The 18,903-nt window shown below is 41.3% G+C and overlaps 1 protein-coding gene across 2 annotated transcripts; it reads left to right on the plus strand.

The window, feature by feature from the left end:
• Positions 1 to 247: 247 nt before the first annotated feature.
• On the plus strand, positions 248 to 18,652 carry SHISAL2A (shisa like 2A). Of its 2 annotated transcripts, XR_009278043.1 has the most exons (5): positions 248 to 539; positions 7,686 to 7,825; positions 13,003 to 13,089; positions 14,006 to 14,078; positions 18,157 to 18,652. XR_009278043.1 is itself a non-coding variant. In XM_058843329.1 (4 exons), exons 1-3 carry the CDS (start codon positions 358 to 360, stop codon positions 14,035 to 14,037), a joined length of 354 nt encoding a protein of 117 aa, XP_058699312.1. In that variant the 5' UTR covers positions 256 to 357; the 3' UTR covers positions 14,038 to 14,078; positions 18,157 to 18,652. The 2 variants fall into 2 exon arrangements, 1 of the variants encoding a protein (XP_058699312.1); XM_058843329.1 differs by lacking the exon at positions 13,003 to 13,089 and having other exon boundaries at positions 256 to 539.
• Positions 18,653 to 18,903: the final 251 nt, after the last annotated feature.

Genomic DNA, 18,903 nt, shown 5'->3' on the forward strand with positions numbered 1-18,903 from the left:
CCTGAGACCCCACCCAGGTTATGGGTAAGGACGGACCCCTGGAAGCTCTCCTCGACATGGGACCCAGCGCTGAGGCACAGCCGTGCCCCAACCTTTGAAACCGCAGCCCGGAGCGGGCCGGCCCCTCAGGGCGCTCTCCCGCCCTCCCCTGCCTGCCCTGAGGGTGCGGGCGGCTCCCGCCGCTCCCCGCCCTGTGGCGGCCCCGGGGCCAGTGGGCGCGGCGGTCCCCGCCGCCAGCGCAGCCCCCTGCCCGCCCGGCTCCGCCCGCCACAGCCGCCTCGCCTCCCCTCGCCTCCCCTCCCGCCCTGGTGCCGCCGAGCCGAGGCGTCGGGCGGGCAGCGGGCGGGCGGCCGCGCCATGAGCGCCGAGTGCAGCAGTTACCTCAACGCCGACAAGGTGCTGGTGAGCGGGTTCAGCTGCCCGCGGGCGGGCGGCGACGCCCGCGCCGTGTTCTGCTGCGGCTTCCAGGACGTCAAGTACTGCTGCGATGATCCCCACAGCTTCTTCCCCTACGAGCACAGCTACATGTGGTGGCTCAGGTAGGGGAGCGGCCGTGCCTGCTGGGGTAGAGGCTCCGGGCGGGAGACCGGAGCTCGAGCTCCGGTGCGTTTCTGTGAGGTACTTGTAGCCGGGCACTTTCAGGCTGCCTTTGTCCCACCGAGAGTAGCGATAGAGCTGCATCTTCAGTCCAGAGAGACACTTTCTCGTGCCAGGGTAGTTTTTGAAGGAAATAACTCGTGGTCTTGATAAGGAAGCGCTGGAAAATGCTCGGTGCCTCTGGCAGAGCATCCGGAGCGTCTCCCGCCCTTTGGGCGTGAGGGGAGCGGCTGTCTCGGGGCCTGAGCACGTAAGGTGCCGCGTGCCATAAAGTTCCCAGTGACTTGAGCTACTTTTCCGTGTAAGATAAAGCACTACGTAACTTTCCAGTTGGAAGGGGCAGATAATGATCCCGGTGCTCTCCCGGGATAGTGCAGGGATCCGCGTGGCTCTGGCTGGATCTCCAGCAGCGGCAGGGAGAGCTGCACTCAGCCAGCCCGGCTGCTTTCTGTGCCTGATTCCCTTCGGGCTCCACAGCATCCACGCTGGCCGTGTCAGGATGTTAGTACACCTCTGCATGGGGCTTCCACTGTGCTTCTTACGGACTTGCTATTATCCTTGATTTTGTCAAATCCCCTTCTGGGCTTCCTTCTACCGTCTGCTTCTAGAGCCCTGGCGGCAGCAGTTACTACCTGCTGTTTGAAGATAGATCCTTTTATCTGTTTTATCCCTACTACTTTTCCTGAGTGCCCTCTAGAATTAGGATTGCAAGATTTGGTGAACAGCAATTGCAGGGTCAGTTTATGCACAGTGTTTAAAACATTTTGAGCATTTGGTGCATCTGTTTTCAGCTTTCACCTTTCCAAACTGAACAGCTTTTGGATTATCGCTGAGGTAGATGCTATGTCACGCTGATCGTTTTGGTTGCATCTCATCCATACTGTTTTTCACTCCACAGGGCTCATCTTGGAGGTGCTTGATCTGGAGCTGTATGCCCAAAGAGTGGGTGTGGCAAGGTTCTACAAAGTGGCCAAATTGTTGCCTCCAGTCTCACTCTCAAAATCTATTCTGTTGGTGGCCAGTGTGTTGTTGATGTCTTTGCCGGTTCACATAGACTCCATGATTTCAGTGAGCTGTCACTGGAGACTCTAAAACTTTCAGAGCTGCCGTTCTAAGTTTATTGCTATGTAGGCTTGGTTTTGTTCTTTATACATTACATTATGTACACTGAAACTCACGTACATCACTTTTGTCAGTTCACTCAGTTTTCTGCAAGTCTTGTAGTGTTCCTTCCCCTCAGCATTTGATTGCTTGTAGGGGCTTAAGGTCATCAGAAACTCAGATTTCCTTCTTCACCAGGTCACAAATGAAGATATGAATAAAAATCAGTCTTGGTGACCTTTCTTTACACTGAAAAGAGACCACTTAAGCCTTGCACTTTGCTCCTTATGCTTTTAAACAGCCTTAAATTTGTAGCAAAATCTTTCCCTAATCCTGTGCAAGTTCAGTCTTCTTGACCCCACTTCCAGGGCAGGGCTTTGTCCAAAGGCTTTTTGAGACATCTTACTCTTTCTGCTGGGTTCCTCTATCCATCTGCCTATTGACACTTCATAAACTCCAGCAGGTTAGCAAGGCAGTGTTTTCTCCTCATCCTAATGCTGATCCTTTCATTAAAGATTTTATATCAGGAAGCTGCAAGTGCCAGCAGCTCCCTGTGGGTAGAGCATGGTAACAAGATGGTTGGGGGTAGAGGTTTTACCATCAAAGGACCTGTCCATCATATTTGGGGGAGAATGAGCTTGGGTGTCACAGCCAGCCTCAGATTCAGCACTGTGCAGCCAGACACCCTCAGCACCTTGGCCAGCAGCTCTGCAGTTCCACACGTGAATTCCCCTCAGGGCTTGTGAGTTAATGCTATCCAGTACTGTGGACTTACTATTTTAATTTATGTGCTCTAATACTTAAAGTATTATTACTTAAAATCTACTTTTTCTGGTGCAAAGAGTGGATTGATTGTGGGGATCTCCCAGCCATCCACCACTGTGATTGACACACAATTACTTGGCTTCTCTGATGTGAGAAGACATCTCCAAGTGTCCTTTTTTACACTTCTGCTGGCAAATACTCATACTTTTGAGTAGATTTTTATGTTAAAATGTTGTATTTTTGCATAGCCTTTGACTGTTTCAATCACAGTAAACCTTCTCAAGATGGCAGAAGAACTGAAAGAATAAGGTAATATTGTATCACAACATCTCATCTGGATGTTGTAGTGAAGACTCTTAAAGCTTGATCTTTTCAAAAACTAACTCCAAGAACTGAATCCCAGGGGAGGCTTTAATGAAATGCCTCTCTGAAAGCTCTTCCTTTAAAAAGATTTTGTAGGGTCTAAGAAGTGACTGTGTAGCCTTCACCTAAGTCAGAAATTTGGGCCCAAACTTTGAAAATTAAGGATTTTTTTTCTTCTTTCTACATAGCCCTAAGCTGCTAAAAGGACTCATGGAAATTGCCATTTGTGGAGTTTTGGTTGTGCTTAACTTCTGCCATAAATGACTAAATTCATTGTAGAAAATAGGTGAATAAATACAACTGACTTCTATAAGCAAAGTTACTGAGTGGTTAGAATTGAACCATTTCCTGTAAGTGTTTTCAGTAAGAAATTGAATAATTTTTAGTTATTAACACACTGGAAACATTAGAATATTACATCATTTTGAAAACTGTGTACATTTTCATGTGGAAGTTCAATTAGGAGTTTAAGGAAAACATAAAAGTAACATTTTCTGGACTCTTATAATGTTTTGGTGATCACTAGACTGTTGCTGATACTGGTTGGTAACAACCATATGATGAAATAATCCTTAAAATGCTTCTTTCAGCCTTTGAGGACATACTTTTAAGACTCGAGACCCTTACTATTTAAAGGTAAACAAGAGTTAGGCAAACCAGCCAAGGTAAGTCTGGAAACGGAAGGGAAAGGACTCAGAGGCTCTGATGGGGGAACTGTTTTTGGTTTTGCTGTACTCCTGAACTTTGGGATTCTTTTCCTAAATCTTCATTTGTTTGACTCCCCCCCAGATATTTGAAAGCAGTGACTGACTGCACCACAAGTGGTTGGTGATATCTCAGAGATTACTTCCATTTGATGGCACACCAGGTAGAATTTCAGTAAACTATTGCACATTTCACTTGTGTTTTTACTGCTGTGGAGCAGCCCATGGAGCAGGGAAGGCAACTTTAAGAAAAGGCAGAATTCGTCAGAAGGTTATTCAGCTTTTGAATGCACAAAACACAGAAGCTATAAAACACCAGTGAGCCAAACACTGAGCAGCTCAGCCTCCAGAGCAGTGTGCTGTGCATTCACATGCAGTTATCACATCTGCTTTACCTCCCAAGCTGAGTGGAAGGGGAGAAATGCTGAACATGTGGTATTTGTACTGAACTGCAGCAGTTATGTTCAATAAGCCTTTTTGTTTCTCTTTGTTCTAAAAAATTTTATGTTTATTTTTGTCACTCTTCTGTGAAGTTTTTTTTTTTATAATGGCCTCTTTCAGTATCAAATAGATTTCTAATATCCATTTCAAAGCAGTGTCTTTTAAGTTGCATGCAATAATACATATTTGATTAAAATTCTGTCAAGCCATGTATAGATTTTACTCAAAACGCCTTCTTAATTAATACCCATGGAGCCATGGTGGCCTAATACTGAGGCCGAGCTTTGCTTGGCTGTAACGACCTCCAGGCATCTGTTTTGGCTTTCCAAAATAGCAAGTCTTTTGTTTCCCTATGCCCATTCTTCCAGTCTCTTGAGAATATTTATCTGTGTGCTTTGCAAATACTATGAACAACACGTCACTGCAACAATGGCATTGGGAACATTTGATTTACTTGGATCCGGGTGAGTCATGAGCTTCCTTTTAGTCTATCAGTGGGCCATGCTGCCTCTGCTTAGCCAATATTTAAATTTTCCCTGGCTTTTGATGGTGTGGATGGCCTTATTTTATGAACTAAAAAGAACTGTAGGTGTGTGATGCTGAGCATCCACTAACAGTCAAGTCGATGGACCCACTCAGCAGCTCTCTGGACACAGCCTGGGGAACCCTGGGGAGGCTGCTGGCAGAGCAGAGCCTCTCTGCTGAGTGAAGCCTTTGTCTGTGCTGCAGGCCTGGATGTGGCACTCAGTGTAACAGCAGGGAAATGTGTGGTATGGCTCTATCTTTATGTGGAAAATTACTTGGGAGAGTTCTTTTTGGATCTCCTACCAAACTTAACATTGCCCATGTCAGGGGGTTGAGTGGCTTGTTAATGCAGGTTTTGGCACTAATGAGGTCACAGCTGTGGGCAAGAGGGACTTTTTAGTTTGCTTGTTTAGTGTCTCTGCTGTCAGAAGACTGATCTCAAAGACACACCCTGAGACCTGTAGACTGTTACCATGTGACAGCTGGATGGCCTTCAGGCAGTGTTTAATGTAAAGAATGGAAGGTGGCAAAATGCTTTTAGCAAGGGCTTTTTAAAGCAGATATGCAGCACCATGGAAATTGCTGTAGAATCTAGAGGACATGGTGTAAGATTGACTTTATTTTCAGAATGTAATTGTTAAAGTGGTCAGTGACCATAGTTATTTGCTATTTTGTTTCTGATAACAGCTTTAGCTAGTAAAAAAAAAGAAGGAAAGGACTGTGTTCTGGTTAAGAAACATCAGTATTCAGAGCTGTGGAAGACATATTAAATTTCTCTGAATTAGATAAATTAAGAAACAACCCTCCATCCCCAAACCTTAACCAAAATTAATCTTATAGAACTTAATTATACCTTTTCTGTGGGTTGATGGCTTCAGCAGTTTGAGAACAATCTGGTATCGAAACATTGTGTGTTTAAAAAGAGTAAGTACAAATTGTCCTGATTCCTGATTCATTCAGGAAGTAGAATCAGAGTTTCTATTTGTTTTTGTGATACGGGTGAGACCTTCTCATGTTGCTGCTGGAGCATGAGAAACATTTCTTGTAGCATATAACCTATGATGAGTCTTTGACCTGGAGAGCTCCTCATGTTTTTCTTGCCTTTGCCTTTTGTAACTCCCAAAGTATCTTACACAAGTTGTGTAGTGATACTGAAGATGCACTGTGCTATGTAATACACAACTGTATTGTTCATGTCATCTTCTACAACTGCATGGAGGAGAGCTACAACCAAGAAGTAGCAGATGTCTGAATAGGAAAATGTATAATCATTAATATGTACTTGATCTGTTTGGCTTTAGGGCAGCTGACTCTGCTTAATGTTTGGATAATAATGAGCAACCTCCTTAGTCCTGCACTGCAGACTGGAATTTAAATGGAATCTTACAATAAGGCTTATACTGTCACAACAAAAAAGGACAAATAACTATTTCTGAAGAGCCTTGTTTGTATCACATGGTTCTATGGCTATTCAGTCCTTTGTAATGTGTATTTCTCCTATTTTGTCTATTTGGGTCAAGGTGTTCCAAGTGAAAATGCAAAAATAAGGCCAGAACCCAGGTGAGATCTCTGAGTGTAGGTCATATTAATATTCCATAGTAAGCAGAATATTGCTTGCCTGCAAGTTTTGTTTGAGACAAAAATAATAAGGAAAAATTTGCTTAATTTTGCAATATGCACAAATACATAAGTATATCCTATTTAACGCAGATGATAAATACCATGAAAAATCTTCAGAAGGGTAAAGCTATTCTTTCCAGAACCATTTTGCTGATAACAAATTATTTTAGCTGTGCACGGAGCTAGATGTTGCCCAAACTTCATTACTGAATCTGACCAGTAATTAATGAAAACCGCATGTGAAAGTCATAGCAATATCTGCTCTTCTCATCCTGCTGATTTTAAGAGTTTCTCCTGTGGACATATCTGTGTGCTAGTGCTGTGGGAGCTTGTAGAGAAGCTTTGCAGTATCTTGAATGTAAAATTCATAAAAACATCCCAAGGCACAATTCTTCTCATCTTCCTGCAAGGCCACAGTAGAGTTGACTTCTCCCTGATGGCAGTGATATATAAAGGCATTTTTATGACTACAGGATGGAGCTTGTAGAATTCAAGACATTCATCTCTCTTCTGTCCTTTTGACATCTGTCAAAATTGTAAATATACCAGAGTACTAATATAAGGATTCTCAGTCCTCAGACTCCTCATCTGTAACCAAAAAGCTGCTGTTTAATTTCACCAGAAGTCAGGATCTTTGTCATGTACTGTAGAATAGAGAACTGGAACACAAAAGGCATCAAATGGCCCAGGAGAGTGTAGGAAATGATAGGTAGACTGTATTATATTGGGTCCTTTTATTTCATCATGAGAATTTTATATTAGGAAAAGACTTGAAAATAAGGGCTGGAAATCAGGAGAGATTTCTGTATATACATATATGGTCTCACTGTATGCATATGGGAGATGTATAAAGTAGTTTTTATCCTGCAGGATAGCACCTTGATAAAAATCTACGTATAGTACTGTATGTTCAGGCTCCAGAGTAATTCATTCCTGCTTCTTTGACGCTTTTGTTATTTTGAGTAAACTAATTCAGCTTTAGTTTTCCTTTTACTGTGACAAAGATCATGGGAGAATTTCTCCAGTTTTGATTGGAGATTTATTTCATTAATGTAAAGGCACAACAGTGATCACAGTGCTCCACCCTGATCTGCAGAGCTGCTAACAAAATTGAATAGCATGGATGGCATGTTTTTTTAGACTATAAAAATGGCATTTCTGACAGAAAATACTGCGTTAACAGTCATGTTGTTTGGGCTGTCTAGAGCCCTAGAATCCTTTTCTGTATGTGCACTGAAGAACTTTCTGATCTCACTGATATCAGTTACTGCATTAAGTTATTTCTGATTTTCATAAATATACTTTAAGTCAGACTCAGGAGTAATATGCATGGAATGTCACTGGGGGCCAGTAGTTCAACTGCTGTGTAATGACATTGACCCTTCTGAGGGCAGTGAAATAACTGCAATTTATGCAATTGAAGTATTGAGCTCTCAACTTTTCTTTACAGTAGAATACAGTTACTCCCCATGCCTGAGTACAAGTAAACTCCAGACATCATCTTGACCATTGTTTTAATGGGTACCCCAGGCTGTCTGTACACTTAATTTTTTTGTTTTTCTCTCTTAGTGTTGGAGCACTCGTGGGCCTGTCAATAGCAGCAGTGGTCCTCTTTGCTTTTATCATCACTGTGTGTGTTCTCTGCTATTTGTTTATCAGCACCAAGCCACGCAGCAAACTGGATACTGGTCTGAGCTTACAGACCGCAGGTAAGACCAGTTGTTGATGTGCATTATCACCTGCAGAGGAAAAGCCTTACTCTGTCTTTAAATGGATGTGGAGGAATCTAACAGTGTGTGTTTTCTTTCTGATGGGAATGTCAAGATATAATCAAGCTGTCCTGCTGTTTTGCCTGCTTTGTGAAATCTGTGGCAAGCTCAAAACATTTAACACGAGCTCACTATATTTATTTAGTAGTAGGAAGAATGTAAACATTTGCAATACTGAGTGAGGATAGATTATCCTCTTTACCAGGAAGAGACTTACTGACTTAGTTGCTCTGGATTTCCTGTCAAGAGTACATAAACATGTAGTAGTGATTCATTCTAAGAATAAAAATCTCAGAAGATATTTTAAGTGTATTTTCTTGTGTCAGGGAGAGAGAGGTCATTCTTTTTTTCCTTTCTTCCCAACATAAGATCCAGATTTTTAAGTCTAAACTCTTTGTTTCAGTAGCAGTAGTCCCTGCCTTTGTACCCAGACTGTGTTGGCAGATGCCTGCAGGAACAGTGCATGTAGTCAGCACTAACCCACTCACATGGAAAAATTGCTGCTGCTGCTGCTGCTGCTCCAGTTCACTACATTTGTGAAATCTGACTGCAAGTCTCCTTGGCAAGATGGGGTGTGATAAGTTTCCCCCTTTGTCTTGGACTTCCTAAATATTTAAATTAACTGCTTCAGCAGTTCAACCCAGTAGAGTTGTAGAAAATAAAAGGAATGTTGTACTTATTTAGGCATTGGAAGTCCAACAAGTTGAAAAAGGGAAATAATTTTTGGAAAAAAGTCCCCTCCGCTCAAATTTTCTCTTTACTTGTTATTTTAAAATGTTTCTATACCTGCATGGCAGTAAATGACCACCAATGAGTTACTGTAATTAGAGCCTATTATGGAGCAATAAGCCTCCTCCTTATGTGGACACAGTCCATTTCCTATCAAGCTTCCTATGTCTAAATTTGTCCTCCAGAGATGCAGGCTTTGGTTTAAAAGTGTTTCATAGAGCTATCAGAACTGAAAACCCTCCTTTTGTATGAGGTGAGCAAGCTGCTGAAGTCACACATTCAGCAAACTGCTACTAATCTGCAAATTGAAAACTTCACACTTGTCCTGGAGAGAGAGTGGAATTAAGACCTGCTAGCTAGTACTGCCTAAATAAACTCTTGGGTGGGATGAACAAAATGCTCTCGTGATCTTCTACAAGACGGTTTTGTTTTAATTATAAACTGACGTTATATTTTTGTACGTGTTCCTGTTTAACTTCTTCCCTCAGGTTTTCCTGCTATGGCACCAGCTCTTAATCCATTGCCAGGACAGCAGTGCTATATTTCTCATACCTTTTATTTTTGTGCCAGACATGTTTGGCACGTGGGGAGCTGGGAAGGAGGCAAGTGCTACTGCAGCACTGCTGCCAAGCAATTCCATCTTTCTGTACAGACTTGAACCATGCTGCAAACCCACATCCTGCTTGGGTAGCAAGGGTTGTTCCTCTCTTCCTATTGGGAGGAGAATAGCATCCCACTGATAACCCAGCATTCATGCAGGCATTCCGAGTTACAATTCCAAACCTTATGAAGCCGGGAAGCTGAGGGACCTTTGCTTTTTCCCAGCTATCTCCTTTGTGATTTGGAGCTTTGCTTGGACAAATTCCTTTGTATTTAAACGTGGTTTCGAGTGTGTTTTTGCTTTTATTCTGCTTCTTTGGCTGCTTTGAATGACAATTATTTCACATCCAAATTCTCATAGCTTTGGCTGTTGGTGAGGTGGGTTGCTGGAAATTGGAAGCCAGTTGCTTTGCCAAGGTTGAGAGATCTTTGGAAATGTTTTAGGACTTCACTGACAAGCTTGAGTACTTGGCTTTGTCATATCGGGGTTTCTTTTGCATGGAAGTAATGCAAGGGCTGAGTGTCTGATGAGATGGCTGGTTAGCTGCTTGCAGCCCTGGGGAAAATAAAAACAGCCTCTCTCCTCACCTTTCAGTTCTTCTGGGAGTGCAGGATAACCATACATAAGCAATAAAAACAAATTTAAAAATTAAAACGGTTTTTAGATGCTTCAGAGAACTGCAGGCCTGAGGACTGTGAGTTTTAAATATGAAATTAGTTCAACACAGCTTTTTCTGAACTATCATAATTTTGCCTTAAGATGAAGGCTGTGTCACACTTTAGTTGTTGTGCAGCATCTGCATCGCTGGAGCACTCAGAGAGCACTCATTTTTGAAAGTAGTATTTTTTTTTATATTCAATTTCACCCATAATACATCAGCTCAGTTGGAGTTTTGTATCTCATTAAACATACAGTTGGTTACTTTATGCCTTTCCTACCTCACATAATGGCAGAAGCTGGTCATTTTTCTGTGGGCTTATCCAAGATCTCCTAAATACAGAAGTGGGGTGGTTGAATTTTTACAGAAATAATTTCAAGATCAATGATAAATTTAACAATAAACTGAATGTGATGCCCTTTATTGTAAAGTTTCTGATTCTACAAAAGGCATATCAACTGGAATTTGCTTCTGTTTAGCCTTAAACAAATGGTCTTTCACAGCATCAGCACAGATCTTCCATAGCATCAGCACTGAGTATTACAGATTGGTTTCTTGAGTTAGCTAGGGATGTTTTAGCCCTAGCAAAAATTTACATTTTAATCTGAGCATTGAATTTCAGGAAAATGAGCTCAGCCACTGGTGTAGACAAGGAAGAAGTACTTAAATGTTACCAGAGTTAGACATTTCTATTTGTAGAGTGCAGAGTTGATCCATAATATGCAAGACAATATGTGCAGGCAAACACATACAAATGAAGATCCTGCATTTCAGTTGCTTGTTAAACTCTTTCCAAGAGAAAGTATTTTTCATTTATCTTATTGTAGATGTTTTTGTTTCTTCCGTTTGAAGGCTGGAGACATGTAACAGTGGTTAAAAAAGACCTCAAAGAAATCTATGCCCTTAATATGCAAACATGATTTATTTAGTCAAGGTGAAAGGGAATTTGGTCATGTGCTTTGTTCTTCTAACAAAAAAACTTCTCTTTGTGCAAAAGGTTTATCCCCTTCAAAATGTGGGGAGCTAGGAAGTCATAGGATTTTAAGTGTTTTGTTAAGGCTGAGTGAATAATGCTAGAACATCCCCCCAGTGCAAGAAATAAGGAGGACTGAGTAAATATTGCCTAGTTGTCAGGATAGGAGTGGTAAGCAGGCAGAAAAGGGGAAATCCAGAGGCACATCTTAACTCTGGGAAAGGTGCACATACGCTTGCCTTGACCAGGCAGCTGATGGAAGCGCAGTGATCATCTCTGCTGGTCCCTGAGAATGGGCTTTACCATCAGAGATATAAAAGATGGAGGGAGCCTCTCCACCCTGGTGACCCAGACAGTTTTTAAACATGTTTTCTGTATTTCTGTATTCCAGTATTTCTGCCAGGTCTGGAGATGAAGTGTTCCATACCACTGCAAAGCATGAATAGCAAATTACATTTTAGGATGGTAACTAATACTTTTCCCTTAAAACTTAGCACAGGAAGACCTCTGTAATGCATTCAGAGTCAGACAGCAGGGACCTTTGGGTTGGAGTGTGAAAGAATTGTGGTCTTGTAAATTAATCATAAGTGCTGGGGAAAATGTGCTTTAATAGAAGTTATTAATTCCTTGTTCTTGTAAAGCAGTGACATCATAATATGCAAAAGTTCATGGTTTCATTTCATAATAAGGAAAAACACAGCTTGAAAAATAGCCAGATGACTTTCCTGTCCCTATTTCTCTCCTTAATTAGAGATTCCTCATGGGGAGTGATTCAAATATATGAAATATTCAGGTATTTTGATGAAAAAGCACGAAACTCTCACACATTGTCCTTCTTAGCTCAGTACAATTATCTGACTATTGGTTGTGAAAGCAGATAGCTGCTGTCTGAATTCAGATGCACTGCTTGGCTTTTGGAGTGTATATTCATAATTTTGTCTTCTAAGTTTAGAAGTAATTTCAACTGTGTGGTGTTCTTGAATCTGGTTTTACATTTTCCCCAGTTAGGCTACTTTTATCTTTGCCAGTCATCTACCTCAGATTTCTGTATGGGGAAAAATCAGCCAAATGGGCTCAACTGTTTAAAAAAAATATTATTTTTTTTTAAAGGAAATGAACAAAATTAAAGCTGGGAATTCAAATTTAGTGGAAGGGTACATCACTAGAAAATATTAAATTTTGAAATGTCTTTATTGGACTCCTTAGCTTTTAAATTTCCCAGACTTTCTTGTAGCAGTGAGATTTTTGCAGCTCATTAGGAGTCAGGTTTTTTGCTACAAATATACCCATAGCTGCTGGAGCCTTAAAAAATAAAGTGCCTTTCTCTGTAACTGATAAGAATTCTTTTTTCTTCTTTTTGGGTTTGTTTTTTCCCCAGTTGAAATAACTCTGTTGTTTTCAACCAAGATCTCAGCTTAAATACTATTGTACAGATGTTTTTAAATGCTAAATTATCAAATCCTATTTTTGAAACCAAACTGCATTTTTTTCAATTCAAACAAAGTAAAATAAAATGCAGCTTTCAAAACTTTTCAAAAACAAATAATTCCCCTTTCTCAATCTGCTTTGCTTCAGTTTCTTATGAAATTAAAATATTAGCATTGTCAACTTTTTGTCCCGTTTTGGATATAGGGAACCTGTTTTTCAATCTTTCCCCTCACACTGGCTTGGAGAAAAGTACCCAGCCCAGTTAAGTTTATCTTTTCTGTCTCTTTGTGTTGGCCCCACACTTGGGAAAGTGAAAAATGAGGTCAAAGACAATGTTGAACTAAAGGGTAATGGGAAATACAGGGAGACTAGGGAGGAAGATTGATGAGCTCCATAAGGAGAATTAGATGACAGGATAAAGCAAGGAGAGGCTTTGGAACTGGCAGATAAAGGAGAAAACTGCAAGGAGCTGAATGCTCCTGGGAGTTTTTGGAAGAGGGATGGGACTGATGAGAGTTGAGAGGAGCAGGGCAGGGAGGCAGCTGGAGGGGATGGAGGAGCAAGAAGTGGAGCAGTGGCTGTGGGTGGGCTGGGGAGCAGAAACCTGGTGCTTGGGGAGAGAGATGGAGAGGGAGCCTAACTGAAGGGGAATCATGTACAGGGTTGGGATTTAGGGCAGAGAAAAGAGAGGAGAGACTCCAAATATGTCATGTTATTCATGGATACAGTGACCATCATGGGAAGCATAGTAGCAGAAAATAAGGATTGAAAACAGAAGGAGGAAAGTGGGAAGGGAATGAAAGAACAAATATCAGGTAAGAAAGAAAATAAATAAAGTTGAAAGTGCATTTAGGAAAGTCTTATTCTAGAGCTTTGTTTTCTCAGCTGTCAGCAGGGATCAGTGGAAACTGGCAGTGTCTCCTCCCTTCCTGCAGTGATCCACTGCAGGCTGCCTTTGCTTTAGTTACTCTGATCAGCTGGGTAAACTCAATTTATCTGCCCTGGATCAAAAAATTCCTGCCCTTCTGCTCCAATAAGGTGTCTGTATCAGTTAGCTGGTAGAATTTTAACCTATTACTTACATTAACCTATGAAGCTGTGCTCTGAAAAACAATATTCTAATGCTACTAAGCTTCAAAACCAAACCCTCAAAAAATGGGAGATGCCAGAACTAAAGATTTTGTAGGAAATTGGTAAAATGCTTAACTAAAAATAGTTTTATGTGCTCCTGTCATCACTTTAATCTTTCTATGAAACATGGGTTAGACTTGCAAAGAAATATTGTGAGCCTCCACACACAAACTCAGAGCTTTGAGGTCACTGGGTGAAGGTGCACTGAAAGCAACAGTGATTGATTATGTTTGGAGAGGGATGAAAGTTTGAGATTTCTAGTCTGTTTTCTAGAATTTGAGAAATTTCTAATGCAATTTCTTTCAGGAGGCTTTCTGATTTCCTGCTACAAGTTCAGCTTATACCACAGTGCTGCTACCTTAAACTGCTCTTCACTTTGATGTTTATTCCTTTTTAACACAAGTAAGTTAGTAATTGCAGCCTCCCTGAGGCCCAGGAATGCAAAATGAAATAGATTTGATCTGTCTCATCCTATAAAAATTGTAAAAGATTCCAGGAACTGTGGTTTTTCTAGTGCAGTGGGTATATCTGTGTATTACTGCTTGCAACTGATGGAAGAATAATGCTGTTAATTCTTCTAAAAATGCCTTTGTTTTACAGACAGTGAGGCCAGAGGGAGTTCAGTATGTTAAAGACAGAGGCACTGAATGGATTCTATCAACGTTATGAAGAGGTACTGTGAGAACATTTATTTTCATCTTACGGTGTTGTATTTGTATACTCTCTACTCTGTTTTGCATAGATTTTGTAAAATTATTCTTTATGGGGGTTTTGAAATTTTTGAAAAGCACTAGCAAACTGTCATTTATTTATACACTGCTCTGATGCTGTCCTTGCACAGGGATGTATCTGCAGAGACTTGGACAGAGTCCTTCCCCAGACAAATCCCTTCTAGATTTGCTGGCACATGAATACTCCATCATGGTTATGTGCCAGACAAGATTATATTCCCCTTATGTTGTTATTGTCCTTTTCCTGAGCTGTCCTGGGTGCACCAGAGCTTACTAAGGAGGCAGAGCACTGTAACTTATTAAAAAAAATTTCTTTAGTGATGAATTTTCAGAAAGTCTCCTGCGTGTGACAAAGGGTGAAAGCAGTGAAGTTTCTGGTGGGCAGTTTAGTCTTCCATTGCTTCCTGGGGATGCAGGAATTAGTGCCAGGTAAATTCTGCCACAGAACTGGAGAGGGTTATCTTGCAAGAAAGTTTTTTATGCTGAAATTTTGTGTAAAAGTCAAACAGCCTATGGCGTAGAACATGCAGAATAGTGTTTAAAATGTACCCCAGTACAACAGATGAGTTGTACTTCAGACTTAAGAGGACTTTATGAATAATGCAAAGGACTTCAGATGGCATGAAACATGCATTTTACTTTCTGCAGGGGGTTGAAAGCTCATGGCTGAACAACCACAGAATGTGAGAATAGCTGCAGATCAGCAATGTCTGTCACAAGAGAAATAAGTGGTCCTGTTTGCTCAGCAGTTGTTTTCAGATGAGCAGGAAAGTAAATGAGTGAAGAGTTCCCTGTTTTTCATGTGTTTTCTCTTGTACCCTTAAAAAAAGCCACACTGTGCATCCCAAGTGCAAATGTATCTTTCTTAGAGCTCTTTAGCAGCATCACAAGTTGATTTCAGCTCCTCAGCCTTATAAAAATACTGAAGTGTAACAAAGCTAATTTCAAAACTCCTAACCACCTCCACACATTTTTTTTCCTGCTCTTGCAAATGAAATGGCTTGTGGGAGAAAAATGCCATGGAAAGACTAAAATGGATCCTGCAGTCAGAAAACCGTCTGTAGTGAGAAAATCCAAAAATATCCGAGGCAGGCACCAAGTACTCAGATGAGCTGAGCTCTGTGAATGTGGCATTGCTTTCTGAAGGCCATGAGCCTCCTGTTTCCTCATGCTTCTGTTTGCCTGCCTTTCTGTTGTGGTAGACAGGCTGATGTTTCTAGGGTGCCTGCTAACCCACTGTTGCTTACAGGGAGAGACTTGAGAGACAGCTGCAAAGGACTCGGGTAGGGATTGAATACTTGCATTATATAAAGACTGAAAAATCTGGAAGTTTTTTTGGTGGATACATTATCCAACTTTTTTTGTTACCGAAATGAGGCTGGTGTTGTAGTGAAGACTTAAAATACTTGTGGCCTCATTTGGAGCTAAATCCAGGAAAACTATGTCCTCAGCCTGTAAGCCTTTTTGCTTCCTGATTCAGAATGGAAAAGGAGGCAAGAATCTTTTTTGAACTTCAACACATAATATGGCTAAGTGTTGATAGAAATTCCAGGTCCTCACTGGCTTTTGTCCCCTGCTTTTCACCTGTGCTTATTGCAGATTTCATACCCACACCTTTCATGGGGAGCCATTTCACAGTGCAGTATTAAGCCAGAGTCCATCAGTGGCTACAAATTTCTACTGCTGGGAGAAAGCTACAGGTGCCAATTAGATTTCCTTTAGCAGGCATATTTCGTCTGCCAAATTCACTGAGTTTTAATTAGCGTCTTTACCTTGTGCCTGGTGTAGTTCAGCATACAATTCAAACTTGTTTGCCTGCTCTTTTCCAGCAAAAGGGCAAACACAGCTCTTAGCTTTACAAAGGGAATGGAGAGGAACTAGGCAGATGAAGGCATTGCTTCTAATTTAGAATGATAATACATTAAATTATTAAATAGTTGAGCTATGCACAAGAAAAATCTGACACACATTTTGTGAAAACAGATCAGTCTAATTTCTCTCTTTGTCAAGGTAATTTTGCCTATCAGATAAGTGGGAACAAGTGGCTGTGATTACAGATCATTAGGAAAATGCAGTCAAAGAGAAATTTTCAGTGACTCATTCTCAAGCGCATTTTTGGAGGGAAGAAGGATGTCTTGGGAAGTGTCTGGTACATTATCCCAGATAAGTAGTAAGAGCTTGGCTGAAGGACTGAAGAGCACATGAATAAAATTTTTGAATGACACCACCCTGAGAAGGGTTGCAAGACTCTGGGGCTAAAACTACCTTTCAGAATTACCTCAGCGCCCTCAGGAAATGTTCTGAAATTAAAAAAAAAAAAGAAAAAAAAGAAAAAAAAAGTGAAATACGATGAAAATTAAAGTACTGTAGTTAAACAGAAGAAACCAAATCCTCAATTATAACTAAAGAAGCTGACTAAATAACACTAAATAAGAAAGAAATGCTTCCTAATGTCCAGTCTAAACCTCCCCTGGTATACCTTTGAACCATCCCCGTGCACCCTTTCACTGGATACCAGGGAAAAGAGATCAGAGAATCACAACATGGTTTGGGTTGGAAGGGACCTTCAGGATCATCTAGTTCCAATTCTGCTGTCTTGGGCAGGGACACCTTCCAGTAGACCAGGTGGCTCAGAGCTGCATCCCACCTGGCCTTGAACACTTCCAGGAATGGGGCATCCACAGCTTCTCTGGGCAAGCTGTGCCAGGGCCACCATTCTCTCCACATTCCCCTCCTCAGGAAGCTGGACAGAGCGTTGAGGTGACCCCTGAGCCTCCTTGTCCCTGAGCTAGGCAAGCCCAAAGTCCTTAGGCACAGCTCATGGGACACTCCTTCCACCTGTCTTTCCAGCCCTTTCTTCATCTTTGTTGGTCTCTTCTGGATGCTTTTGAGTATCTTAACATCCTTCTTAAATTGTGGAAACCAGAACCACACCTGCATTCACAGTGAGGCTGCACCAAGGTTTAATACAGCAGGATAATAATTTCCTCTGAAGGGCTGGTTGTTTATTGGTGGTTGGCATGCCTCAGGGTGGGGTTTGCCTCCTCATCTGCCAGGGCATGCTGCTGTCAGCCAGATGGCAGTGCTGGGGAATGGTACAAATCTCAGTGTACATGTATGTCTCAGGTTTTCATTTAAGTTCATCAGGAATGTGTAACCATCCTCAGTCTTCAATAGAAAATAATCTAGAATCTACAAAAAGTATCAGTGGTATCTCAGATGAGTATCATTCAGTGAACCAGTACTGAAGTGATGTTCTTTGCTGGTTAGGATGCTCTTGCTGCTAGTTGCCATCTGCCTTGAGTCCAAGATTTCATGCTTCAGAACTTCTGTCAGTAGCTGAGTTAGTTGAAATTGTCCAGCCAGACTTCAGTGCATGTCCATTTTTTTGCATATCCAGACAAGCATTTGCTTCTAAACCCATCTGTACCAACAGCTGTTGTGTTTTACCTCAGAATCAATATGCTTTAATGAGCAGTAGAGCAATTTATTTGTATAGAAATTCCTCAAGTGTAATTTGGAATATATTCTGGTGTCTTTCAAGGTTAAAGGCACACATTGTGAATATGTCTATCATGTCTATCATGTCTATCATTAAAAAGAAATTAAATGCATGGTTTGATGTAGATACTAGTGGTACATTCTCCAAGGGGCACTGCATAGAAATGTTGTATGGATGACTGTCTTTGTCTACAAACCATTTTTTTTTCAGTTTCAGCACCACTGTGGGGGCCTTTATCACATGCAAGGGGAAGTCCTCACTTGCCCAGTAGGGAAGCAGCAGCAAAGCTACCCATCCACAAACACCTCCAGAGGAGGCATTTGGTGTTTCATAGCTGTAGTAATTCCCTTTAGGGGTGCAGTTCTTCACATGATAGAGGCTGAGAATATAATGAGATACTTGGAAAGAAGTAATGCTGGTGAAATGGATTGAGCTGTGTGGTTTCTTCTGGATTTTTTTGTAGGGAAAAAATCTTCCCCTGTTCAGTCTAACTTGTAACTGTAATTGGTATTTTGCAGATACGGAGCTGCATCCTCCACAAAGGCCCCACCAAAACAAGCTGTTGGCAGAGCCAAGTGACTTCAAGAGATTTCCTAAGCCACAAGGATAGACTGTGACTGTAAGCCACGAGAACCCAATTCACTCTTCCAGAGGTGTTTCCTGGCTCTTACAACCACTATCGATAATCAGAGGCCAATCTGAAGCTGTGCCAGGATGTTTGTGTATGGTTGCTGTACTGAGAAGTTGTGTGTTTTGATTTGCATATCAGCTACTGCTGTCAGTCATTTTCATGCAAGTTGTTGTCTCTATCCTGTGCAAATCCAGTGAGATAACACAGTTGTCAAGCAGAGCAGAATTGGGCACACCATGTTGACCCAGCTTTATTTTAAGCTTTCCCCGTGTGCCATCTCAGTGTGGTGTCTTCATGTCTTGAACATGGTTGTCTTTTGCCAAATGTGACTGCTCAATGCACAAACGAATGTGAATGCAGTACCTCAATAAAATCTGGCATTTGTGTTGTATTTTTCTTAATTTATCATTCTCTCCACTTCTGTTTCGTCAGAAGATTCTTTTGAATCTTGAAATCATTTAATGGGAAATTTTTCTAACAAAAGGTGAAGTTAATAAAGAATTTAATTTTAGGGAAATTTAGATTTTAACAGCTGTTTTCACTGGGATTGGTATACACTGAAATTAATTGAAATAAACATCCAAAATTGTTTTGCAGATTCTTCATCAAAACATGTTGGAACATTTCTTAGGAA

The sequence above is a fragment of the Poecile atricapillus genome, chromosome 7, assembly GCF_030490865.1.
Source record: "Poecile atricapillus isolate bPoeAtr1 chromosome 7, bPoeAtr1.hap1, whole genome shotgun sequence".
In the NCBI taxonomy this organism is placed as follows: Eukaryota; Metazoa; Chordata; class Aves; order Passeriformes; family Paridae; genus Poecile; species Poecile atricapillus.

What these genes read in the sequence shown, in the direction of transcription:
- SHISAL2A (XM_058843329.1), top strand. Translation starts at nt 358, where the DNA reads ATGAGCGCCGAGTGCAGCAGTTACCTCAACGCCGACAAGGTGCTGGTG. An exon ending in AGCTACATGTGGTGGCTCAG is followed by an intron (nt 540 to 7,685) that starts GTAGGGGAGCGG and finishes TTTCTCTCTTAG; the next exon opens with TGTTGGAGCACTCGTGGGCC. An exon ending in TCTGAGCTTACAGACCGCAG is followed by an intron (nt 7,826 to 14,005) that starts GTAAGACCAGTT and finishes TTTGTTTTACAG; the next exon opens with ACAGTGAGGCCAGAGGGAGT.